Source organism: Dendropsophus ebraccatus, chromosome 1 (genome assembly GCF_027789765.1).
Source record: "Dendropsophus ebraccatus isolate aDenEbr1 chromosome 1, aDenEbr1.pat, whole genome shotgun sequence".
In the NCBI taxonomy this organism is placed as follows: Eukaryota; Metazoa; Chordata; class Amphibia; order Anura; family Hylidae; genus Dendropsophus; species Dendropsophus ebraccatus.
The window spans coordinates 46,783,225-46,807,837 of NC_091454.1; the positions used below are offsets into that span (position 1 = coordinate 46,783,225).

General features: G+C 42.5%; 1 protein-coding gene across 2 annotated transcripts in view; it reads left to right on the forward strand.

Annotated features, from left to right (window-relative positions):
- ANKHD1 (ankyrin repeat and KH domain containing 1) overlaps positions 1-18,929 on the forward strand; it is an 84,092-nt gene extending 65,163 nt beyond the window's left edge. The window contains exons 19-33 of one of the 2 annotated variants that reach the window (XM_069970378.1): positions 1,173-1,315; positions 1,411-1,624; positions 1,806-1,981; positions 5,184-5,346; positions 6,901-6,996; positions 7,652-7,768; positions 8,788-8,950; positions 9,238-9,676; positions 12,816-12,956; positions 13,052-13,201; positions 13,844-15,309; positions 15,966-16,139; positions 16,284-16,505; positions 17,329-17,504; positions 18,556-18,929. In XM_069970378.1, coding sequence (XP_069826479.1) covers positions 1,173-1,315; positions 1,411-1,624; positions 1,806-1,981; positions 5,184-5,346; positions 6,901-6,996; positions 7,652-7,768; positions 8,788-8,950; positions 9,238-9,676; positions 12,816-12,956; positions 13,052-13,201; positions 13,844-15,309; positions 15,966-16,139; positions 16,284-16,505; positions 17,329-17,504; positions 18,556-18,615 — 3,900 coding nt within the window. In that variant the 3' untranslated portion in view covers positions 18,616-18,929. Of the gene's footprint in view, positions 1-1,172; positions 1,316-1,410; positions 1,625-1,805; positions 1,982-5,183; positions 5,347-6,900; positions 6,997-7,651; positions 7,769-8,787; positions 8,951-9,237; positions 9,677-12,815; positions 12,957-13,051; positions 13,202-13,843; positions 15,310-15,962; positions 16,140-16,283; positions 16,506-17,328; positions 17,505-18,555 lie in introns of both variants that reach the window. The other variant, XM_069970374.1, reaches the window with a different exon arrangement.
- The last annotated feature ends 5,684 nt before the right edge of the window (positions 18,930-24,613 follow it).

The following is a 24,613-nucleotide window of genomic DNA, read 5'->3' on the forward strand; positions in this document are numbered from 1 at the left end:
TTGTTCTTTCTTATGCCTTCCTCTCCCTATCTCTCTGATCACTTGGATAAATAGCCTCCCTTTGGTTACTTGTCTCCTCTTTTTAGCGGGAGTAGTTAATCTAATTTCTGTCTTTATCTATTTGCATCCTTCACTTCCCAGCGGACATTCCTTACTATGTCTACCTGCGGGCATAGTCTTCTCTACCAAGCCTGTCTGCATTGAAGGCTACCATTCCTTTTCAGGATGACAGTCTGTCCAGGACTGCTAAGTCTCTTACTCCCTTCAGTCCTGGTTCTTCTACTGCTTTGGGTGCATCCAACCACTTTCTGGTCTTCTCTCATGCCTTAAGCCCCTATTTCACGGGGCGACTATGAGGAGCAAATGAGCGCTGTCAGCGCTTGTTTGCTCCTCCTTCCTCGATCACTGCCGCCGCTATTCTAGTGGTCTGCTGCTGCTGCCGCTCCTATTCCACGGAGCGTATCGTTGCTATATGAGTAATTTGTTTTTCAACATGTTGAAAAACAAACGACTGCAACGATCAGCCGACATGAATGATGTCGGCTGATCGTTGCCTTCTAGTCCACGGAACAATTATTGTCCGTAACGGCCGATAATTGTTCCGTGGAATAGGGCCTTTACTCTGATTGTAAGGTGCAGCCTTTCCATCAGTAATAGCTTCCTGTTCACCATTCTCTGCAGACTGCAGTATATTAGCTGGTTAGGTGTGCACTGTCTTTCTTCCCACCCTTGGGGACTGCTTTAGGAAGTCCCACTGTGTATGTGTCCCCCAATAATTCGAGCAAGAAAATAGGATTGTGTGTGCTCACCGTAAAATCCTTTTCTCGTCAAAGTTCATTGGGGGGGACAGCTGCCATCCAGTTATCTCCTTTTCTGGGCTTTCGGCAGTAAATGGTTCTGCAGGACGGTTTCTTTCTTTCCCTGTTATGGTCAAATCTGTAGAAGTCACAACACGCACCTTATAAATTGATGCCAGGTACCACAGGAAATTCATGAGACAGGGCTTTTTGGCTGCATAAAGGGGACTTACACAATGTTGGGGTCTGTATTTTTCTGTATGTGGATGTAGTTAGTTTATTTTTAAGTTTGGAAATTTTAAGCACTCAAAATGTTATGTAGTTCTTTGACATGAATTTGCTATCTTTTAAGTGATATGTTCTTTCTATTGACAGGTTGTTGAGCTGCTCTTGTCTCGAGGTGCAAACAAAGAGCACCGCAATGTTTCAGACTACACACCTCTCAGTTTGGCTGCATCTGGTGGATATGTCAACATTATCAAAATTCTGTTAAATGCAGGGGCAGAAATAAATTCAAGGTAATAACTGGGTACCGGGTGCCTTCTGCTAAGCTGCCATACTAGTGTTTTTATTCTCATTAATGTTATGAAATTGTGATTTGGTTTTGTTACAGGACTGGCAGTAAATTGGGCATTTCCCCTCTAATGTTGGCTGCTATGAATGGACATGTTCCTGCAGTAAAATTGCTTCTAGATATGGGTTCGGATATTAATGCCCAGATAGAAACAAACCGCAATACAGCACTCACATTAGCATGCTTCCAGGGAAGGGCTGAAGTTGTAAGTCTTCTCCTAGACAGAAAAGCTAATGTGGAACACAGGGCTAAGGTATGCCAAATGTCATCTTCTCTGGCATTTTCTGCATTTTTTTTTTATATAAACTCAGACAAATAATTGTTTTCCTATAATCAATTCCAGAAAGATCTCCATTTAAATACATTATACCTTTTTATAATGTCATGATAGTCTTCTGACAGGTTGCATTTAAACCTTCCTATTGTATTAATAGACAGGCTTGACTCCTTTGATGGAAGCTGCTTCTGGAGGTTATGCGGAGGTGGGAAGGGTACTCTTAGATAAAGGAGCTGATGTTAACTCCCCACCAGTGCCTTCATCAAGAGATACTGCTCTAACTATTGCTGCCGATAAAGGACATTACAAGTTCTGTGAGCTCCTTATTAATAGGTAAGTGTTACTTGGAACCCAAGTAATTGCTTTAAAAAAAAAAAAAAAAAAAAAAACATTGAGCTGGGCGGCGCTGTTCCCATTAAGCTGTGAGTATTTTGCTCTCCTTGTGGTGTATGGAGTTGTTGCCTTGCAGATCCTGCCTCTCCATGAATCAGCTATGCAATTTCATACAATAATAACCTTTCATACAGTAGAATAAGTGAAGCAAGAAACAATACTGAAAAGTCTGTGGAAATTGCAGCAATTCATCCCAGACCTACATGTAGCTCTTAACACAATTGATGATATAGTGCAGAACAGAATTCCAGGGACCTTTTTTTTTTTTTTTTTTTTTTTTTTTACTGGAGGATCTAATGGATGGCGGACGATATTTTATGGTATCTGGATGCTCTGCTGCATCTGGACTTGGGCGGCTTGGTTTAAACACAATTTTAGGTATCCTTTAAGTGTAACAATCACTTCAGAGGACTTTTTAGGAAAAGCTGCGTATGTGTATCAGATGCATGTCTATATCTGGCCATTCTATGACTAGTATATATTTTTACCTTGCTTTTATTTATTTTTTATTTGTTTATTTTTTTGTACAAGGACGATCAGTGGGGTGTCTTTTATAAGGTCTGAAGTCTCCTTAGGGGGGGACGGAAGCCAATGGACAATCCTTACTAAGTTATTTACATAAATACGCAAACTCACTGTTTAAAAGGGGTCCAGGGGAGTAGTAATGGCTTAAAGGGTAACTAGACAGATCCTGGGTGCTATGCGAAACCCTGGCCTTACGGACGTGTCCAACAGATGAGACGCAAGGCGGTAACAGCCGGATACTAGAGGTTCATTGTTGTTGAGCTTTGAACTCTCTGTGGAATTTAAGTAACATAAAATGGATTATGGAAATATGGGTTTTGTATTTGTTTTTATTTTCTTTTTTGTTTGTTTGTTTCTGTTCTTTTAAATATTATTTACTGATTAGAGATTGGATCCTCTTTTCCCGGTAGTTTGGATCTCCGTGTCTCGACTGGTCGGTTGGCCATCTTTGGGTTTACGTGGGTTTGCAGTTCGTCCCCGTTGTATAGCTATAGATTAAGGTTTAAGGCCTTTTCGATGTCTTGTAGATATGGATGGGGTCTACCCACATTGGCCCACAGTATACTTAAATGTCTTATATGAAGGGATCTGGGTAGACATATTCTGAGGTGTTAAGTACTTATAGACATCACCCCTGCTCTGATACAATATCTCTTTGACTCCTTTGATAGATTTGTTAATTTCTATTGTGGGTTTTCCTTCAAAGAGTTTTGTTTGAAATATGTTTTTATATTTGGTGTTGTAATTATTTTCCTATGTTTAGCAGCAGTGTGGATGCAGACTAGCCTCCGTGCTGCCTCCTATACACTATATGGTCTTTAAAAGCGACATCCTACAATCCTGCTTTCCCTTATCAAACCTACAGAAGTTCCCAGGCCAGCACTGAGCAGGCTAACACAAGAATCCAGCATTTTCTATGGCCACAAAGTCTGCACATTGCATGGCTGTTTGTCTTTTCTTCCTGCTCACTTATCCACCTCAGCCTCTCCCCTCTGTCGGCTATAGTGGGCAGTGCACTCCTGTCACTTTTGCTTCTCTGTGATGTAGACCGCTTTTTTATAATAGTCACTGGTACTGTTGGTATCTGCAAAGTTGTTTGAAATGAAGACAGACTTTAACCCATAGCTGCACCAGGACGTTATTTAACGTCCTCGTGCCGCTATGGGAGTTCAGAGGGGGGTCGCGCGGCGACCACCCTCTGAACTGCCGCGATCCCGGGTGCCGCGAGTAGCCCGGGCTCGCGGCTATTAGCGGGCACGGTCCGATCGCCGTGCCCGCTAATTAAGTACTTAGAAGCAGCTGTCAAAGTTGACAGCTGCTTCTAAATACTTGCGGTTACACATCCCTGGTGGTCTAGTGGGGGGATCGCCCCCCTGCGGCGCGATTGCGGGGGGGCGATCCCTGCATCCATACCGGGCCGGGGTCTGCTCCGTAATGGCGCTGATCCCGGCTCGGCATTCTATTGCTTTTGGCTGCAGCAGCCAAAAGTAATAGAACACCGATCTCATGGATTCATGCAGTATAACTATACTGCATGGATCTCTATGAGAGATCAGAGTGCATATACTAGAAGCCCCCCAGGGGGGCTTCTAGTATATGTCTAAAGTAAAAGAAAAAAGTATTTTTAATAACACAAAACCCCCTCCCCTAATAAAAGTCTGAATCACCCCCCTTTCCCCATTTTATAAATAAAAATAAATAAATAAATTAATAAACAAACATGTTTGCTATCGCCGCGTGCGTAATCGCCCGAACTATTAATTAATCACATTCCTGATCTCACACGGTAAACGGCGTCAGCGCAAAAAAATCCCAAAGTGCAAAATTGCGCATTTTTGGTCGCATCAAATCCAGAATAATTGTAATAAAAAGCGATCAAAAAGTCATATATGCGCAATCAAGGTACCGATAGAAAGATCACATCATGGCGCAAAAAATGACACCTCACACAGACCCATAGACCAAAGGATAAAAGCGCTATAAGCCCGGGAATGGAGCGATTTTAAGGAACGTATATTGGTTAACAACGGTTTGAATTTTATACAGGCCATCAGATACAATATAAGTTATACATGTTACATATCGTTTTAATCGTAACGACTTGAGGAACATGCATAACAAGTCAGTTTTACCCCAGGGCGAATGGCGTAAAAACACATTTCCCCCAAATAAAAGAAATGCGTTTTTTTTTTCAATTTCACCACACATATAATTTTTTTCTGGTTTCCCGACACATTTTAGGCAAAAATTACATCTGCCTTAGCAAAGTACAATTAGTTGCGCAAAAAATAAGGGCTCATTTGGGTCTCTAGGTGGAAAAATGCAGGCGCTATGGCCTTATATACACGAGGAGGGAAAAACGAAAACGCAAAAATGAAAACTGGCTGTGTCCCCTAAGGGTTAACAACACCTATAATAAAAACAATTACAGTAATGACCAGTGTCGGGCACAATCCATGTGTAGGTATGGTGCATTCAAGACAAAACATACCTGTGTCTTCAAGGTGTTATGGTTCTTTTAGCAGGTGCACTGTTTAGAACTGTGTTAAAACTACAGACTGTGTTGTGCTTAATCTGCTCTTTTTATTTTACCCTGCATTTTTCCTTACCTTTTCAGGGGTTCACACATTGATGTGAGAAATAAAAAAGGAAACACGCCTATGTGGCTTGCAGCTAATGGGGGCCACTTTGACATAGTCCAGCTGCTTGTTCATGCTGGTGCAGATGTTGATGCCGCTGATAATCGTAAAATCACACCTTTAATGTCAGCATTTCGGAAGGTGAAACATTTATTCTTTTTAAATCTGTGTAGGTGTATGCATATGACGTGAAGGTACAAGCTTACCTTTTTTTTGCTGCACATCTTCTAAACTTTATTTTTAGAATAGTAAAAAAAAAAAAACATGGTAAGGCTGAATTATTTCTTACTTTGCTATTCAGCTACACTTTTTATTGCATGAACGGTATAATGTACACAAAAAGTTTTGAGATTATGGTAAAACTGGATAGATTTGTTAAACAGTTTTGTGTCATTGCAAGTATCACATATTAGTTAATGGTGTTTTATCAGGACAACCCTTATCCATTTGCCCTCTTGGGGCATGCTATGGAAAGGTGGCATCCCCTCAATGAGAGTCACATCTCTGTCAGCAAAAACTGACAGCTACTTTGTAAGAGAAGGTTTCCACTCCTGCTAACTTGATGCATTTATGCTTTAATATGGTAGACCATTCAGTGGATGCATTTTTTTCCAGGAGCCACCAGTTTATATTAGTGTTTCTTCTCTTGTGGGGTCATTCCAAGGGTCTCTAGCTTTACAGCTGGTTGCACCTTATCTGAGTGCTAGCTGGGAGAGAGAAGTAGTGCTTAGATTGATTAAATATTTGCTCAAAATTCAAAATGGCCATTAAGGACTCTGGTATAAGACTCGGTGAAAGGTATATCACATGCAAAACAATTGGTAAACCTGCGTATAGTTTTTGGTAGAGAGATTTTAAAATTCTCGTTCCTTGCATAAACTGTTAGAAAATGTTGGTTCATCCTGACTGTTTTTTTAAAATAACAATGTGGGGATATAGAAGTGTTGACTCCCTACTCTGACTGGTCTGGGGAATATTGTCAGGGATATGTATCCAATTTGCACATTTGTCCTGTAGATCACCAGAAGTTCATGCTCATAGTAAAGCAATAGTCAGTCTTCTACAAGAGCTGAGGTTTCAGTAAGCTTTACAATATAGCCTTGCTGATCCCAAAAATTGGTAGCTGAGCAATCCCAAAAGATGTGTCTTGGGGTCAACAAGGTCTGCACAGACTTTATCGTTATTACCTTACCACGTTCCCTGGTGCCCTTAGGCCTTCTCTGGTCTCTGTAGCTCTGCCTTTTGTTCTGATCTATGCATTGACAGATTGCCGTACGCTCAGCCAATCACTGGCTGCAGCCTGTCAGTGCAGGGATCAGAACAGAAGGGAGCAGAAGGCAAAGACCAGGGAAGGCCTGAGGACACCAGGGAACGTGGTAAGGTACATTAATACTTTTTATTATTTTATACTACAATCATCAGCTATGCATCGCTGTTACACGTAGCGACGAGTGCCCGATTTTAGGTCTGGACCTAAAGTAAAGATCATCCTATCGTTTCATTGGCTGTTTGTTCTCTCTGTTACACGGAGTGATATCGGCTGAATCGCCCTTGTTCGGCTGATTATCGCTCCGTGTAATAGGGCCCTTAGAGAGCTTTGGTGGGAAATTCTATAGCGTTTTTCTGCAAGTAGCAAGGGATTTGATTTCATTACTACAAAACACATTATTTACAGATGTTTGTTCACTTTTAAAGGGTCATCTAAAAGTAGTACAATTTCTGGTAAAGGAAGTTAACCAGTTCCCATCTGACATTGAGTGTATGCGATACATTGCAACAATAACTGATAAGGTGAGTGATTTATCTTTAGAAAGCCAAAATTGTGAAATGAAAATATCCATCCTTGGTTTTCCGATGTTAATTGTAGGACGTGCATACTTCATGTTACTACACACAGGTATATAGCATAGGGCAACTTGTTAGAAAAGTTTTTAACACAGAATGTTCTTGTTCAGTTGAAAGGCAGGATGCATCAGAGTTTCCCAGACTTAACTCATGACAGAAATTATGAAATACCCAGAGTCAAACTTGTTCGTTGTGTGTTGATGAGCAAAAAATGCTGCAGCAATACACTGCAGCTCTATGAACCACAGTCAGTATGGTGGAGTCCTCTCATGTACCTCCCGTTGATTTTAATTGGAGCTTAAAAGCATGAACATATGTAAGAAAGTGCCATGCCACAAAATAATCGCCCCCCAGACGGAGTTTTTTTGCTCCCTGTACTGAAGGGGTGAAAGGATAAGCAGTAACACATCTAATAAGCCCCATAGTAAGGATGTTACTTTGCTGGTCATAGTAAAATAGTGATTCTTTATTTTCTTGTGACTTAAAAGATTTTTTTTTTCTTTCTGTTAATAAACATTTCTTGTTTGACCTCCTGTAGAATTTCTGTGCTACCCAACCAAGGTGCAATTAACACTTACAAGTTGTTCCTTATATGTTTTAGGACCTTTTAAAGAAATGCCATCAGTGCATGGAAACAATAGTGAAGGCAAAAGACCAGCAGGCGGCAGAAGCAAACAAGAACGCCAGTATCCTGCTCAAGGAGCTTGACCTTGAAAAGGTAAAAGATCAAGCTGGGATTAATAGTGTAGCCCATCTATCTTGCCCATATACTGCTGCTACTGTTGTACTTTTATTGCTACCATTTAAGAATTATTACCCCTGCCTCCTGAGGTGCACTTTCTTCATAGCGACAGCTATGATTTGTATACTGTGATGTCCCCTTATTAATACTACTCCCATGTCATTATGGCTGCCATTGAGGATTTTTTCATCTTAGAATTATCATTAAAAAAAACCTTCATCTGACCGGAAAAAATAATTTCTATGTAACATAGTAAATAAGGTTAAAAGACAAGAGTCCATCAGGTTCTATCTAGGGAAACCCTACTGTTGTAATCCAGGGGAAGGCAAAAACCCCTGCAAGGAAGAAAAGTGCCCCATCACAGGGAGAAAATTCCTTCCTGACTCCAATGGCTATCAGAATAATTCCTGGATCGATGTATCACCAGAAATCTAATGCCCATAACTTGTAATATTATGTTGTTCAAGAAAAGCATCCAGGTCTCCCTTGAATTTATTTAATGAATCGGCCATGACAACATCATGTGGCAAGAGTTTCATAGTCTCACTGCTCGTACAGTAAAGAACCCCCGTCGATGCTGATGGTGAAACCTTCCCTCTAAACGTAGAGGATGCCCCTTGTCATGGTTACAGACCTAGGAGTAAGAAGACCTCTACAAAGATCTCTGTACTGTCCATTCATATATTTGTAAATTGTAATCAGATCGCCCCTAAGACGTCTTTTTTTCTAGCTTAAATAACCCCAAGTTTGATAAGCTGTCTTGGTACTGTAACCCACCCATTCCCTTAATGATCTTTGTTGCCCTCCTCTACCCATATTTTATCTGGTAGTTGGGGGGGATGGGAGGTTGTAGCTGGGGGGTTTACAGTATCACTATTGTGGGTGTCTTGGGAAACCTGTGGTTAATGGCATTATGGTTATTTAAATACATTACACTTGTCCAATAATAGATTTCTGTTTGTGTTGAACTTTATTATTGCTAAACCATGAAATAGTCAAGAGAAGAGAGTCGAAAACAGGCTCTCGCCGCTAAAAGGGAGAAACGAAAAGAGAAGAGGAAAAAAAAGAAGGAAGAGCAAAAAAAGAAACTTGAAGATGATGACTGTAAACTTCCCGGGACATGTGATCTGGTTGCTGAAGATGCCCCCAGCGGTGATGGTAAGAGTTTTTCTCTTGATTGAGATTTTGATCCTTTTGTAACAACTGCTGCTCAGAAAAACTGCTTTGACGGAGCCATCTGCATGAAGGTCTCCTGTTCTGGATCTTTATCTCTGGATTCCTGGCTTATCCAAATTAAATATACCAGTCATGGACAAATTGTATTCAAAGTTTTTATATAAACCTTTAATTTTTACAGCAAAATACAATTATTTTTATATTTTACTACAGAAAATTATCTGTTTTCCTTAATCATTGCCTTTGTTTGCCAATTTTTCTTACTATAGAGGAAGATGATGTCCCCTTAGAGCCCCCAAGTGCAACAACAATGACCACAATTGGCATTGCTGCAACATCTTCTACATTTACGAATGTGTTTGGGAAAAGGAGTGGTATAATTATAACGCCAAACACCAATCAGAAAACAAAAAAAAGTAAGACCAAAGACATCCCTTCAGGCCTTCACCTCATGGCCGGGGAGCAGCATATCTCTAAATCTGCTAAAGATAAACATAATGATGAACCTAGAGAAGCTGCTGGAAGTGTCCTCTGTGATTTTGTTATTTTGGATGACAATGATTGCAACAGTGAAATTGGTGTTCACGATAAGAACCGAGAACTTAATAACAACTGTGATGTCAACACACCAAGTGTTAAAAAGTGTTCACTACTGCTCAGTACCTGGGAAGAAAAGTCCAAAGTGACAACAGCCAGGATTCCCCCAAGGTTAGTTTTTTTTTGAAAGCTTGAAGTTTATTTACTTTGCACAGTTGTCAATTTTGGGTAATCTCCTTTTCTCTCCCCAAATGTAGAACATCAGGGCCGGACCGCAGAACGCTACTGGCAGTATTCTGGTGTAGGGCTTGTCTGGCGAATAGGCGGCACTGTTAACAAGCCACATGCTTTAAACTGTCCTATTGAAATGACTGAGATCAGTTCACAGATACGTTTCCCTCTGGCGCTTTTCTCCTGCGCCATAGGGAAATGCCGTTGGCTGAATATAAACCCAGCTTGAGTTGATAACTTTTATTATAGACCTCTTTTATGAAGCATTTCTCCCTAATTTTGCAACTTAATTGTGGAACTGCTCATAGTAAGAAAAATTTATATATAATATATAAATCCTATAGATACATTTTATATTTATATTTTTTGCTTGTCACTAGAGAGCACAAAAGAGTGTGGGTACAGCCTGATAACTTTAGTAGGTGACATTAGGAAAAAGTGTTAGCTCAGGCTTTTTATCTTAGTGTCCATAAAAGGCAGGCCTCTTCTGCTTCATGCTTTTCTTTAAAAATTTTTATTAGTGTTCTCCGGTTTAGGTGGTGGTGGAGGTTTATCCTCTCACCCTGTTTAGCGGTGTTGCCAACATGCGACATTGCCATGTTAATTCCTTTTGAGTGTCAGGAGCAGGAGACCAGGTAGCATGCTTACCTTTTCTTCCCTTGGTCGCTAGTCACCCATTCCCTTATTTGCTGTCACAGATCAGAGTGACTGTACCCTGCTATAGAGTACAAGGGTTACTGCAGATGCCAGACAGGTAAGTATAGTACAAGCTAGAGGGTTACACTCTGCGTTCTAGACCTTTTCAAAAGAGGTATGCTGAGAGGTTACCCTGCTGGAATTATGGAGAGGTAAGCATTTCCCCCCACTACACACATCTCAGGGGGTCCTCTTCCTCCCCTCCAGGACGGGCTTTTCCCTGATTTGATTATTCCTAGCGCAACCTTTCCCCCGCGCACGTTATGCAAAAGGGGTCCCATTTCCCTCTTTCTGCAGGATACCATATCCTACCCTACATGGCTCCTTTGTGGCATACCTTGTGATGATTCTCTTGCCAGATTTTCAGCACCTTGTTCCTTTCTTCTGTCCTTTTTATGGCTTTGTGGTCCAGTGCCTCCCCCAGCCGTCAGATGCAGTGTCTGGACATCTTGGTCGGTTACACACAGTACAGTTCAGCTGCTTTTTTAGAAATGACAACCAGGGGATTGCAGTGCTCTTTGGGGCATGTCCTTAAAGTGCACCCGTTGTTATAACTTTCAAAATGTAAATAAACAGTATATGTGGAATAAAGCAAGTTTGCAATATACATTCATTATTTATCATGCTGTAAAACAAAGCTATGCTTACCAGAAATCCAGGTCCAGTCTCCTGAAGGCAGATTTTTAGTCTTGTGCTGGTAGAGAAAGACTAAACACATGAAGTCTGACCTGTACAGAGTGCCGTTGCTCAATGTGTCCGTCGATCACATGACCTGGCCTTTTCTGTGAGCGCTTAAATTACCAGGGAAACACTGGACTTCCTGTGTTTAGACTTTTTGGGGAAAAAAAACTAAAAATAGCTGTTTTCAAAAGTTATAACGACGGGTACTAAGTATAACCCCTCACTCTGCCTGGCAAAATTCCCATCCCCCCCATGTTTTTGTGTGTGCTTGCCTCAGTCTAGGCAGGTCTCTGGTCCTGGATATTTGTAGTCTTGAACGGTGGACATCCCTGTGTCTATGCCATCCCTGCTGTTGTGCTAGTGGTGTTTCCTCAGCATTTCCTTGGACTCCTCTTCTGGGTGTTTTGTCATGCTATGATTACCCTTCAGCTTCTCTGGATTATTCCTTTCCCTTCCACTACTAGAATAACATTTATCCCAACTGGATTTCTTCACTTGGTGTGGACATCTCCTAAGGGTTGCTCATCTTGTTCCATGCTTTGTTCTTTTCATTCCTCGGATGTTTTTCTGCTCCTTGTTTCTGCAGTAGTCCCATTTTGAATAACATTCCCCCTACCCATTATTTTTTGTGTTTTCAGGGTCACTTTAGTGTGGTCTATTGCACTTATTGGAGCGCTCCTCCTGTACTATTTCCCCTTTTTGCCCTGTGTGCCGTTGGATCTAGAGTGTATGTCTGTCAGTTTTTGTGTGTTTTCTGCTTACACTTCTAGCATCCTTGGTTGTTTTTTCCGGGTTGCAAGCCTTCACCCACAACAGTGGCTGTGGTACCTGCCTGTCCTGTGTGTGTGTGTGTGTGTGTGTGTGTGTGTGTTTGTTGCCTCCTTCTGAGACTCTGAGACTCAATTAAGACTTCCCACTGTCTTGTGTTACCTGAGGGCCTTATTACACTGCTCGAAAATAATTTAGCAAGGGCCGCATGGACATTGTTAGCGTCGTCCGTGTAGCCCTTGCCCTTAAACTGTATACATACCTCTCCACGGTCCCTGGTCTTCTACATCTGCTTGCTTCCCGGAGCTGCCCCTGTAGTTTCAGAGCAAGTCTGTGAACGGACAGGCTGCTCAGCCAATCACCTGCCTGTCAGTTCAGAGACTACAGGGACTGCTCTGGTAAGTGAGCAGCGGACAGAAGATCGTTGTTATTGGCTGATAGTTGTCTTCATTACACACAGCGATAATTGGACAAATCGACCGAATTCAACCAATTATCACACTGTGTAGTAGGGCCCTACTTTTGTTTTTGTTCATTGGGGGGGGCAGCTCCCACTCAGTTGTTTCTTTGCAATTTCTTAGTCATTTGCTGTTTTTCTTGGTGGGTCTGTATCTCAATTTAGTGGTGATTTTGGAGTCCTCGTTCTCGAGATTGCGTGGACCCCCCGTGATCTTGGTTATATGCCCTATGCTGTGGATAGAGCATATATGCCCCTTATATACAGCTGTAGATGGAAAAAGTAGTAGTATGGTGTCCAGAAGTAAAGGAGGGAAAAACAAAAATGAAAAATGTCATTATGCGGTTAAATCTTTTTGTTTGGTTGCTGCTATAGGACTGTGTTATAGTTTGTATTGTTAAAATATAAGTATTACTTTGTTAATGTGAAAATGATTTACCCTGCTGCTATTTGAACTGCTATCATTTTATTTATCAGAATTGAAAATGAAGCATGTACGAGGCAGCCATCATCCAGTTATAAAGCCACTCCATTTATGTTGCCGAATCTAAAGCTAAATGCATGTAGCCCTAAAAGAGGACAAAAGAGGGAAGAAGGATGGAAAGAAGTGGTCAGGAGGTCAGTGGTCTGCCAAACTTTTTCAAGAAATATCTGTTTTTTTTTTTGTTTTGTTTTTTATTTTAAAAAGACAAGACATTTTCTTCTCTCTGCAGATCAAAGAAACTCTCAGTTCCGGCGTCGGTTGTATCTCGAATAATGGGGAGAGGTGGTTGTAACATTACTGCTATTCAAGATGTTACTGGTGCCCATATTGATGTTGATAAACAAAAAGATAAGAACGGAGAAAGAATGATTACTATAAGGTATTTGTAGTAGGACATTCCTATATGCTGTTAATATTGTTTCATTACTTACAGTAATTTGATCTTATAAGTCCATACCTGAAAATAATTTATCACACGTCTCACTAATGAGAATCAGCATCTTCCTTTCTAAAACAATTATCTATAGATGGGTGACTCCCCCCCCCATCCCTTTTGGTGGAGTCTCTAATATCAGAGTTTACTCCTGGAGTCATTGATTGCGCATTGCCTGAAAATAGGGCTTCAGACATCAGTGGAGTTTTTAAATGGCTTATACATGAATATATAGATTTATGCCCATTACACTCTACTGGTGGGTGGGTCTGTGTCTAGACGATTTATTGAAACAAACGATTTATTGAAACAAAAGCCAACAGTGGTGGGTATGCACTAACAAAACTGGCAATGGCTCAATAACTTGTCGTGTCATTGAGCATCCATTACAGCTTGACAATGTCTCAAGCTGTTCACAAGATGATTTATTGTCTGCTGAGGCATTGCATCCCACTCTTCCACTCTTGATGGGTATCCTGATATCCTTGGTACTTGGGATTGTGCACTGCGTAGCCACATGACTTTGATGTGTTCAGTTCGTATCTTACTTTTTTTTTTTTTTTTTTTTTTTTTTTTAATTTCTTTCAGGGGTGGAGCAGAATCCACAAGATATGTGGTACAACTGATTAATGCCTTGATTCAAGATCCTGCAAAAGAACTTGAGGACTTAATACCTAAGGGACATATTCGTAGTCCCAAGACGCTAATACATTCATCTGGAGTAGGCATTGTGTCTACCAACAAATCCCCTCCTTTTGTAACCAGCAGTGCAGCGCCATCAATGACACGGGTTTTGTCGGCCCTGCAGTCTTCCAAACAGACCAAAAACAGCCAGGAAAATGTTCATCCTCCTTTGCATGGAACACTTCCCATGTCTACCAACCATCCACAATTCACGCTCTTAACAGGTCAACCAGTACAACCAATCAGACACACTCCCTTACCGTTGTCCCAGCTTGGAGGAGGTCCCTTCAGACAGTCTCCCTGTACATGGGGGCCATTTCCTGTGAGATCAAGTACCAAAAACGTTACTCCAAAGCACACATTGCAAGATAGTGATTCTACACAAATAGATACGTGCTTATTCCCCAGTTCCATCTCTACCTCAAAGTTAACAGATATTTCTCAGCATTTAAACATAATAAACAGCCCTTCATCAGTCAGTAAACAGTTGTTCCCTTGTAACCTAAAAACCAGCAGTGGGGTGCCTGTATCCTGTGATACCACCAGCAAGTGTGCTACAGTTTCTTCTAGGGCATCAGCTACCACTAGTAACGTGCTACATACTAGTGCTGTTTCCAAGGGACAGGCGGAACACTTCTCATCCACGATAGGTTTTTCAACAATGCAAAGAACCTTGCATCAGTTAGATCAGTCAGCAGAAGCACGCTCTACATCTAGGACAAATTGGCCTGATAATTCCTCTTTTACCAGTGACCAAATCTCATTTTGTCCATCTAGTCCATCACATAAAGGTACAAAAGAGGAGACCTTTTCTGGCAGTAAAACAGAAAGAAACGAACCAAAGGTTGTGGATTATTTGAACGAAGCTGCTGCAGAACTGGACGAAAATTGTAGAATTCCTCAGATGGCTCCTGCTACTCAATATGCATTGCATAGGATGCAGTATCGAAATCCATTAAACTCAATAATGCCTACAAAACAATTACAGCAAGACGAACACCCTCTCTTGGTTACAGACTCACAGGCAAGTGGTGTTCAAGATTCACTCAGGCAAATGAACATACAGTCTGACCTTCAGTCGTCGCCAGTGAACACTTCTCAGGTACATTTGAACTTGGCAAGTAAACAGCTGCCCCCGTCATATGGACCTGCGCTTCTCAACCATTTTTCTAGTCACCTCAACCAGGTGTCATGCGGTCAAGGTTGGGGTGGATGTCATCCATCAGCAGAAACACCCAACCAGTTCCTAACTGACCAAACTGGTCCAGAGAACACCATGTTTGGAAACCTAGAAGGCTTTCACTCTTTAATTGCTTCAAATCCACCTGGTTTCAGACCATCCTCACAAGGTCGATCAGTAGGATCAGCAGGTAAGGGGGAAATACAGTTGCATATACTTGAGACTAGACCGTCATAGTAAAACATGTATACTGCACAGTATAAATTTGTTGGAGTGGGCCAAACGGGAATTCTCAGCAAATGTATATCTACCTGACAAAGACCTAAGGGACACTTTTAGCATCCATAGGGGTTTATGAAGTTTTCCATGTTCCATACACAAGTGTGCTCACTCAACGCTAGCCTAGTGGTCCAGCTCAGTGTAGTCTCTAAACTCAATGGAATGCTGTCTGAGATAAATTGACATTTATTTTATAGTAACATGGTTGTGGATTAACCTTTTGTGCTTCACCGTTGACAATGCCAGCAAGTGTAAAATGCAGTATCCTTGTAAAATGTCTTCATACAAAGACCATTTTTTTGCTCTCCGGTAGCTGTCAGTAAGCTGCTCTTAGGTCGATGTGTACTCAGTGAGCCAAAAAGCTCCCCAGTCCGTTCCCCAATAATATCTAACATAGGTCTTTACATCTCATAACCAGATCCATTTACAGCTAATGTAGCCAGATGGCAGCAGAAGATGTATAGCTGGTTAGTCAGCGGTGGAGATTCACAGTTTTGCTGTAAATGTGGCTCATATGCTCAGTCTTTTTTTTTTTTTTTTTTTGTTTGTTTTGTTTTTTCCCAGCAGCCCCATTTGACGATTCTGACAACTGCTCACTGTCCATGCCAGCACCCATGATGGCCAGCTTTGAACCAAATCTCTATGCAAATCAAATGTTTTTGCAGGGGCCTAACGTTAACTCTACTAGTTTCAGTAGACAGCACTTTTCACCACATCCTTGGACTAATTCTTCACATCCATGTATGTATTTGGTAACTACGGTATCTGTGTTTTGTACCATTTGTAGTCTTCCCTGCCTCCTTGTCTCACTACTGATGGTATTGTGAATACTATATTGTGTATTAAATATTTTTTTATATTTTGGTCAATCTCTTGTTCCATCAGCTTTGTCTGATTCTACTTCATCACTTCCATCAGCAACTGATCCTCCTTTATCAGGCCCGATACAGCCAATACCCTTTACAAATGATCGCAAAATGCCACCTCCTATAGGAACAGAGAGGTCAGCACGAATTCGGCAGAGTGGTTCGTGTGCATTTGGGAACACCTATTCACCACCTGTTGGACAAAATGGCATATGGTCATTCGGAGTAAATAGTGGACCAGGTAATGCAGACAAATTCAAAATCATTTCCATCGGCAATAAAGGCCCAGGATAAAGCCAAAAGCATGTAACTCAACATGTGGCCGTATTTGTGCTTCGGTATGATGCAAAGCTTCTAGGGTAAAAGTTCTCACTTGCATGGCATGTTGTGGTGGGTTGTTTTTACTCTAAAGCACCCATATACTAGAGCACTCGTGTCACACTTAGGCCCTCCAGCTGTTGCAAAACTACAATCCCCATCACGCGTGGGCAGTCAAAGCTTTAGCTGTCCATGCATGATGGGGATTGTAGTTTTGTAACAGCTGGAGGGCCTGAGTGTGACACCTTCGCTTAGAGAATATTGGAGGAAGTCTACAAAGATGGTTTCCCTCAATAGCGCTAGCTTGATCTACTTTGCCGATCTGCTAACTTTTTTGTACAAGCATTGAGACTCAGTAATAGTGTATGCCATGGTTTTATCATAACGAACCTAAAGGAGTACAGGATCTGCTGCTTTGTCATCCATAATCTCTTCAGAATGTACCTGTTTTACCCACGGATGTCACGGATGGGGGTGGGACTAAGTGGCGCTAGGGGCAGACCGATGTGGCACATAGGCCACAAGGCCCCGCCCACATATACCAATCCACAGGTAATAAAAATTACTTTTTATCAGAACAAGCACCATGAGGTGTGATATAAAATAAGTAATGAAAGCTCTAACATTTACCCTTTACACCTGTGGAGAGCAGTCAAAATAGGGGGTGACAGTGTCACTTTAAGGTTTGTACTGTACTTTATTCTTATCATGAAATGTGTGTTTTGATTTTATAAATTTTCTTGCAGATGGGTTTTCTGGGTGGTCTCAGCCAATCATGAATACTCATTCTTTTCATCAACCTCAACCAGAAAACACTCTGTTCTCACAACACGAATATATGGAAAGAGATGAATATGGTGTGTTACATCCTTCCAATGGGTTCCATCGACCACCTTCAAGCACTGTTCTTGACTTCTCGAAAGTAAGTGTTTTCTGCAAGTTGTCCTGTTGAAACCTACTGACATTGTTACATCTGTTATTTATACCGAAAATTGATTTAGATGTAGAATAGAAGCTTCATACAAATCGAAATGGATGAACAAGAAGCACATTCAAGTGAAAAGATTCTTTTTTTCCCCCTAAATAGATACATGTATATAAGTGGCTTAAAGTGTCACACTTGTAAATTTTTTTTGCAGAAATCAATAGTACATGCGATTTTAAGGAACTTTGTAATTAGGGTTATTAGCCGAAAAATGCATTTTTATCATGAAAAAGCAGTTTGAAGCTCTCCCCCCTGTCTTCATTGTTCTCCTATGGAGAGAGCTAAATAAAACACTAAAACAGCACAACAAAGAGTTAATCTACAAATATCTCACCCTTTATCTCCTCTGACAGTCAGCATTGACCTCTCAGCTCTGATTACAGCGTTCACCCTGTAATCCCTTTGTTCTCAGCTTTCTGCTGTCTTAACTCCCTCCTCCCCTCCCCCTAGAACAGACTGGGTACGCCTGATGCAATAAGTCACAATTTCCAGATTTTTTTTTGCAGTGGATGGAAAAGAGGAGGGAGGGGAGGGGGGGACCTGGGAAAAGGCTTTTTACATGCAGATAATGGAATATTTGGCTAATAAACCCAATTACAAAGTTTCTTAAAATCACCTGGACTATTGATTTCTGCAAAAAAAAAATGGTACAGTCAGTAAATACATGTGCAGAAGGTGAACAAAGATCAGCCTCTAAACATTTTCATACAAAATCAGTACATGCTGGTAGTGTTCAGTAATATGTTCTACTGCGTTCCAGCTTGTATGGATAGTTTTAGCCAACATGACTTTCTCCACAAGACTTAAGCAACACATTTAACATCTGCCTTTCCATATATTATAGTCATAAAAAACTGTAGCAATGAGGTGTTCACATGGAGAATCTGTACTAAGCTGCCACAAACTGATTGTAAAAATGTAGTGTGAACCCAACCTAATTCACCTAATTCTGTGTTAGCTGACTTAACATTTTTTCTTCTACTTTTAGGCCTTGCCGGGAACTTGGACATCACCATTTGGAACTGCACATCTAAAATATGTTAATTGAAACCTAAGACTTGCATTGGGATGTCCAGGAGAATTTTGATGTTTTCTCAGTTACGGTTATTGGTTTTCCTTAAGTTCCACTTTTGTTGGGAAGATAAGTACTTGATAGTAAAAGCACATTTCAGCTTTGCTCTTTTCTGGTTTAAAAAAACACATCAAACAATCACCTGTTGATTAAATTACATAGTAACTGTTTGTCTCTCATTTTTACAAACACAGGCTGTACTGACTTACAGTGGAATTTATGTTCATGTTATGTACCTATTGTTAAAATGACCATTCATCCCAAATATTTAATAAAAATGTTTCTTCATAGTTTGTTGTAATTTGTAAAATTATTTTATCTTAAAGTTAAATAAATACTTGTATAGTTTAAACTATATCCATCTTTTTGAACCTGCCAAAAAAACCCTCTTCACTACGGTTGCTGCCTGTGCATAAGGAATATGCAGCAAAAAAAAAAAAAAGTCCAGAGAAACACACATTGTGGTGTAACAGACGAGCGAGCCCTGTAGTGGATTCTTTCCCCGCCCAGTATCCTGTATCAATATGATGCAGCGAGAGGGGAAAGTGTTTGAATCTTCACACCACTGTAATAAGGCAACGGTGCAGCTCTGTCATTACAGTACAGCAAAGGTTTAAACCCTTCCCCGTCCCGGCATCATGTATGAATATGATGTCGGGAGTAGGGTAAGAGTCCACTACAGGGCTTTCCCGTCCATGGGTTCTGTGTTCCGTGGAACGTGGGAATAAGCCCTAAGAAGAATGGCAATAAGAATTGACCATTTGTTTGCAGTTTTTTTTAATTTGTATAGGAGGTAATTTGCTAGTCACTTCTAATGCCATATCTTGATTTATGGTGGCTGAATTAAAAGTTAAAAATAATTGTCCCAATTTCATTGACACCGAGCTACAGCACCAGACATTTTGCCTGTACACAGGCTTTAAAGCAAATATACCAATTAGCTTAAATTTTTTTCTTTTTCTATGTTTTGGCCCATTCTATGCTGTGGAGACTGGCTCAGTGTCTCCAGTGTAGCGATATCCCCTCCCTTTGGTGACGCGGACAGACGTTATATTGTCATGGCGTGTCACTGAGGGTTTATCGTTACACACGGGGCGCCCCGCCCGCCTCCAGTGTATAGATCATGGGAAATGGTTGGTGGCTCATAGAGATCAGTGTAGAATACATTAAACAGCACTGATCGATTAGTTCAGTGCTGTATTACTCTAGTCGGCTGTAGCCCAGATCTATGGATTGCCGTCAGTGTGACTCGGTAAGAAGAAGGGACCTCTCTTCCGCTAGACAAGAATAAGAAGCATTTAAACGCAGCTATCGGTTATGATTGCTGCATTTAACGGTCTTAATTAGCGGACACATTACGAACAGGTACATTGTGTCCTTAAGGGGTTAAAGGCTGCGTTACAAACTACACTACTATCTGAAAAATATAAGTCCTTTCATGGCCCTGTAGATGGGAATATAAAATCGCTATAGCTCTTACAAAACTTAGAGGAAAATGCAAAAAGTTTAATTGAGGGTTAATCCTCTTACTGAGGTTTTTTTTTTACATTCTTTGCATTCTAGGTGATGTCTTTTTCTATTACTCTTTCCCTTCTCGCCCTATGACAGCACCCCTGGAGAGCGTCCATCCCCCTTCTCATGAGACAGGAAACAGCCGCCAGGCAATCAATCAATCAATCAAGCTTTAAAAGGAGCCGCATCAACCCCTTACACCAGTTCTGTTTCCTGTCTTCTGAGAAGAAGGATGGTGGAGGGTGCAGCTCCTCTGCACCTTCCCAGAAGTGGCCAGGATCAAGCTGAAGCTGTGGGCACCCGGTTCTTAAGGATTGATAGCCCGGGTTACCCTGCCGGTGTAAGCCTCTTACCTGAAAAGAGCCACCTGGTCAGTCTGCGGTCCTCCTGGTTCCCCTCCTTTTCGCTTGAATTCCCTTCTCCCTCCGGCCAGGGTGAGTTTTTCCGTCGGGTTCCGGGCCTGCAGGGGGGGTGGGCCTGGCGTTTATGGCAGCGTAGGCGGCGGCTTCCGGAGGGCGCAGGCGTGCGTGCCCAGGGCGGCGTGATGACGTCGCTGGGCGGTCATGTGATGCGGCCTACTTCCAGTGGGCGACCTGGGTGCAGTATGACTTCCGGTTCGCGTCGCGTGTACTTCCGGCGCCGGCGTGGACTGGGGCCTGGCTGCGCTTGGGGGAGGGCTTTCCCACCTGATGGCTTCAGAAATCTATCAGGGGCTCGGAGGGGCGGTCCGTTGTCGGCGGTGTTCGGCAGCTCGCAACCGATTGGTGAGAGGGAGGGGGGGGGCGGTCCCCCTCTATGAATTTAAAGCGGGAGTGTGGTTTTTTTCAAGTGTGTGCCAACTGGAACAGGAACCCAGCCAGGTTCTGGGCCAGCATACTACAGCAGGTGGAGGTGCTTCCCACTACTGCTACTACAGCTTCTTCAGCTTCAGTCATGGAGGAGGAAGCAGAACACACTGAGACACAGGAATCCCAGGCAGAGGTTCGCATGGTGGTAAGAGGGGTTGTACCCCAAATAATTTTCCTGTTTCCTTTCCTGATGGTTTTTTTCTACTACTGTAGGATTCTTCTAAAAAAGGAAAGGGTAGAAAGGAGTGCCTGATGTGTCATAAGAAAATGCATTTCTCTTATTCTAAGTCCCTGTGCAATATGTGCCTTTCTAAAGTTATGGAAGAGGAGTCTCCTTCCTTTATGAAGAGCATTAAGTGAGATTTATCTGTTTTTGTAGATTGTGTTTTATGCTGGTCCAGCGGTTCCCTAAAGGTTATCTCACTTGTACTTACAGGGGTTTAATTAGAGATAAAGTTACGAAGGCTATGCCTAAGGAGAGGTCTGGTTCAGCCGCCTCTACCCCAGCCTCTACCTCAGCTTCTTCAGCCTCTACATCTAGAACCGAGGTGGCTATATCCCACTCTTTCAGTCCCGTTATTACGCTGGAATCTGATCCAGAGGAAGCGGGGGAATGTCAAGTATCTTCTGACAATTCATCAGATGAATTATCGGGCAGGCCGTTATTCCCGGTGGACAAAGTAGAGTCCCTAGTTAAGGCGGTTAGAGCCACAATGAATATGGAGGAATCTAAAGAGACTTTATCTACTCAAGACAAAATGTTTGAAAGTCTGGCCCCTAGGAAGAAAGTTTTTCCAATCCATCATACTATGAAGGATCTTATAGATAGAGAGTGGAAAAAACCTGATAAAAATTTTTTGTACCTAGGGCTATGAAACGCAAATATCCCTTTGACGAAACAGAGACTGAAAGATGGGATAGAGCCCCTATGATTGATCCTCCAGTTTCTAAGATAACGAGAAATCAGGGGGCTTTGCCTTTTGAGGATACGGGCACATTGAAGGATCCCATGGATAGAAGGGCAGATAGCTTTCTTAGGAAAGACTGGGAGGCGGCTGCAGCTATTTTCAAACCCATGGTAGCCAGCACTTCGGTAGCTAGATCAGTGAAGCTCTGGTTAGAGGAATTAGAATCCAATATCAGAGATGGTACGCCTAGGGAAGATCTTCTAAAAGCCTTCCCGACTATTTTTGGGGCGGTGGATTTTATGACTGACTCCTCAGCAGACACCCTTAGGTTAGCCGCTAGAGCTACAGCAGTCTCCAACTGTAGAGCTATCTGGGTAAAAGATTGGAAGGGGGGAAGCTACGTCTAAATCCAAATTATGTGCCCTTCCATGTCAGGGAGAGTTGTTGTTTGGTCCAGCGTTGGATTCTATATTAGAAAAAGCCTTGGACCGTAAGAGGAAGTTCCCCTCTGTTTCTCCTCCTCCCAAGAGGCCCTTTCATAGCAAGGGAAGGGGGGGGCTCAAACATCTTATCCAAAGCAAAGAAATTGGAAAGCCCCTGGTAAAGGGAAGGGTTATTTGTTCTCCAAGATTAACGCCTCCAAAAAAGGTAGCGGAGGTAGCGGAGAGCATGGGGCAGTGATCGGGGACCCCCCCGTATGGTCCCGGAGCAGGCGATCGGCGGTATAGACTATATAACGCCGATCGCCTGTTCCCAGTGCTGCCAACACTTATTATCCCCTGTCACCATAAATCATTGGTGACAGGGGATAAAAAGTGTTAGTGTCGCCCCCCACCCCCCCGTCACCCCCCCCCCCCCCTTCCCCATATACGTTACATGATCCTGGAGCTCCTTCCTCCTCGACGTCCTGGCTGGTTGTGAAGTGCGCATGCGCTTCACAACCAGCCAACTCTGAAAATTTAAAGCGACAGAGACCAATTTGGTCTCTGTCACTGAACTATGATTACTGTGATAGAAAATATCACCGCACGTTGCCCCTGACCACCGCACGTTGCCCCTGACCACCGCACGTTGCCCCTGACCACCGCACGTTGCCCCTGACCACCGCACGTTGCCCCTGACCACCGCACGTTGCCCCTGACCACCGCACGTTGCCCCTGACCACCGCACGTTGCCCCTGACCACCGCACGTTGCCCCTGACCACCGCACGTTGCCCCTGACCACCGCACGTTGCCCCTGACCACCGCACGTTGCCCCTGACCACCGCACGTTGCCCCTGACCACCTCCAGATTGCCGTAACCAACCCAAATTACATATAAGCACTTCAGTTTATCCGTAAACCAACCCAGATTGTCCGTAACCACCTCACGTTGGCCGTAACCACAGCAGGTTGCCTGTAATCACCTCAAGATTACCCGTAACCACAGCAGGTTGCCTATCACCACCCCAGGTTGCCCGTGACCACCCCGCATTACCTGTAATCTCATTTTTTTTTTTGTATTTTAGTAACTGCGCTGTTCTAATAACCATTACTAGCTGCGGTTTTGCTCCAGCAAATTGGCGCTCCCTTCTTCTGAGCCCTGCTGTGTGCCCATACAGTGGTTTATGCCCACATATGGGGTACTGTTCTACTCAGGAGAACCTGCGTTACAGATTTTGGGGTGAATTTTTTTCTCCTATTCCTCGTGAAATTTAGAAATGTTAAACTAAACCAACATATTATTGGAAAAGTTTTTCATTTTTAATGGCCAATTTTGAATACTTTCCTCTAATACCTGTGGGGTCAAAATGCTCACCACACCCCAAGATGAATTCTCTGAAGGGTGCACTTTCTAAAATGGGGGGACTTATGGTTTTTTTTTTTTTCTTTTTACTCCGCTTGCGCTACAGGGACGCTGCAAACGCACCTGGCGCTCAGAAACTTCTTCAGCAAAATCTGCACTGAAAATGCTAATTGGCGCTCCCTTCCTTCTGAGCCCGGCTGTGTGCCCATACAGTGGTTTATTCCCACATATGGGGTACCGTTCTACTCGGGAGAACCTGCTTTACAGATTTTGGGGTGAATTTTCTCCCCTGTTCCTCGTGAAATTGAAAATTTCTAACTAAAGGAACATATTATTGGAAAAATTCGAGTTTTTCATTTTTACTGTCTACTTTTGAATACTTTCCTCTAATACCTGTGGGGTCAAAATGCTCACCACACCCCAAGATGAATTCTCTGAGGGGTGCACTTTCCAAAATGGGGTGACTTATGGTGAGATTTTACTCCGCTGGCACTACAGGGGCTCTGCAAATGCACCTGGCGCTCAGAAACTTCTTCAGCAAAATCTGCACTGAAAATGCTAATTGGCACTCCCTTCCTTCTGAGCCCTCCTGTGTGCCCATATATGGGGTACCGTTCTACTCAGGAGAACCTGCATTACAGATTGTGGGGTGAATGTTCTCTCCTGTTACTCGTGAAATTTAGAAATTTCTAACTAAGCAAACATATTATTGGAAAAATTCGGGGGGCTCTGCAAACGCACCTGGCGCTCAGAAACTTCTTTAGCAAAATCTGCACTGAAAATGCTAATTGGCGCTCCTTCCCTTCTGAGCCCGGCTGTGTGCCCATACAGAGGTTTATGCCCACGTATGGGGTACTGTTCTACTCAAGAGAACCTGCGTTACAGATTTTGGGGTACTTTTTTTCTCCTGTTCCTTTTGA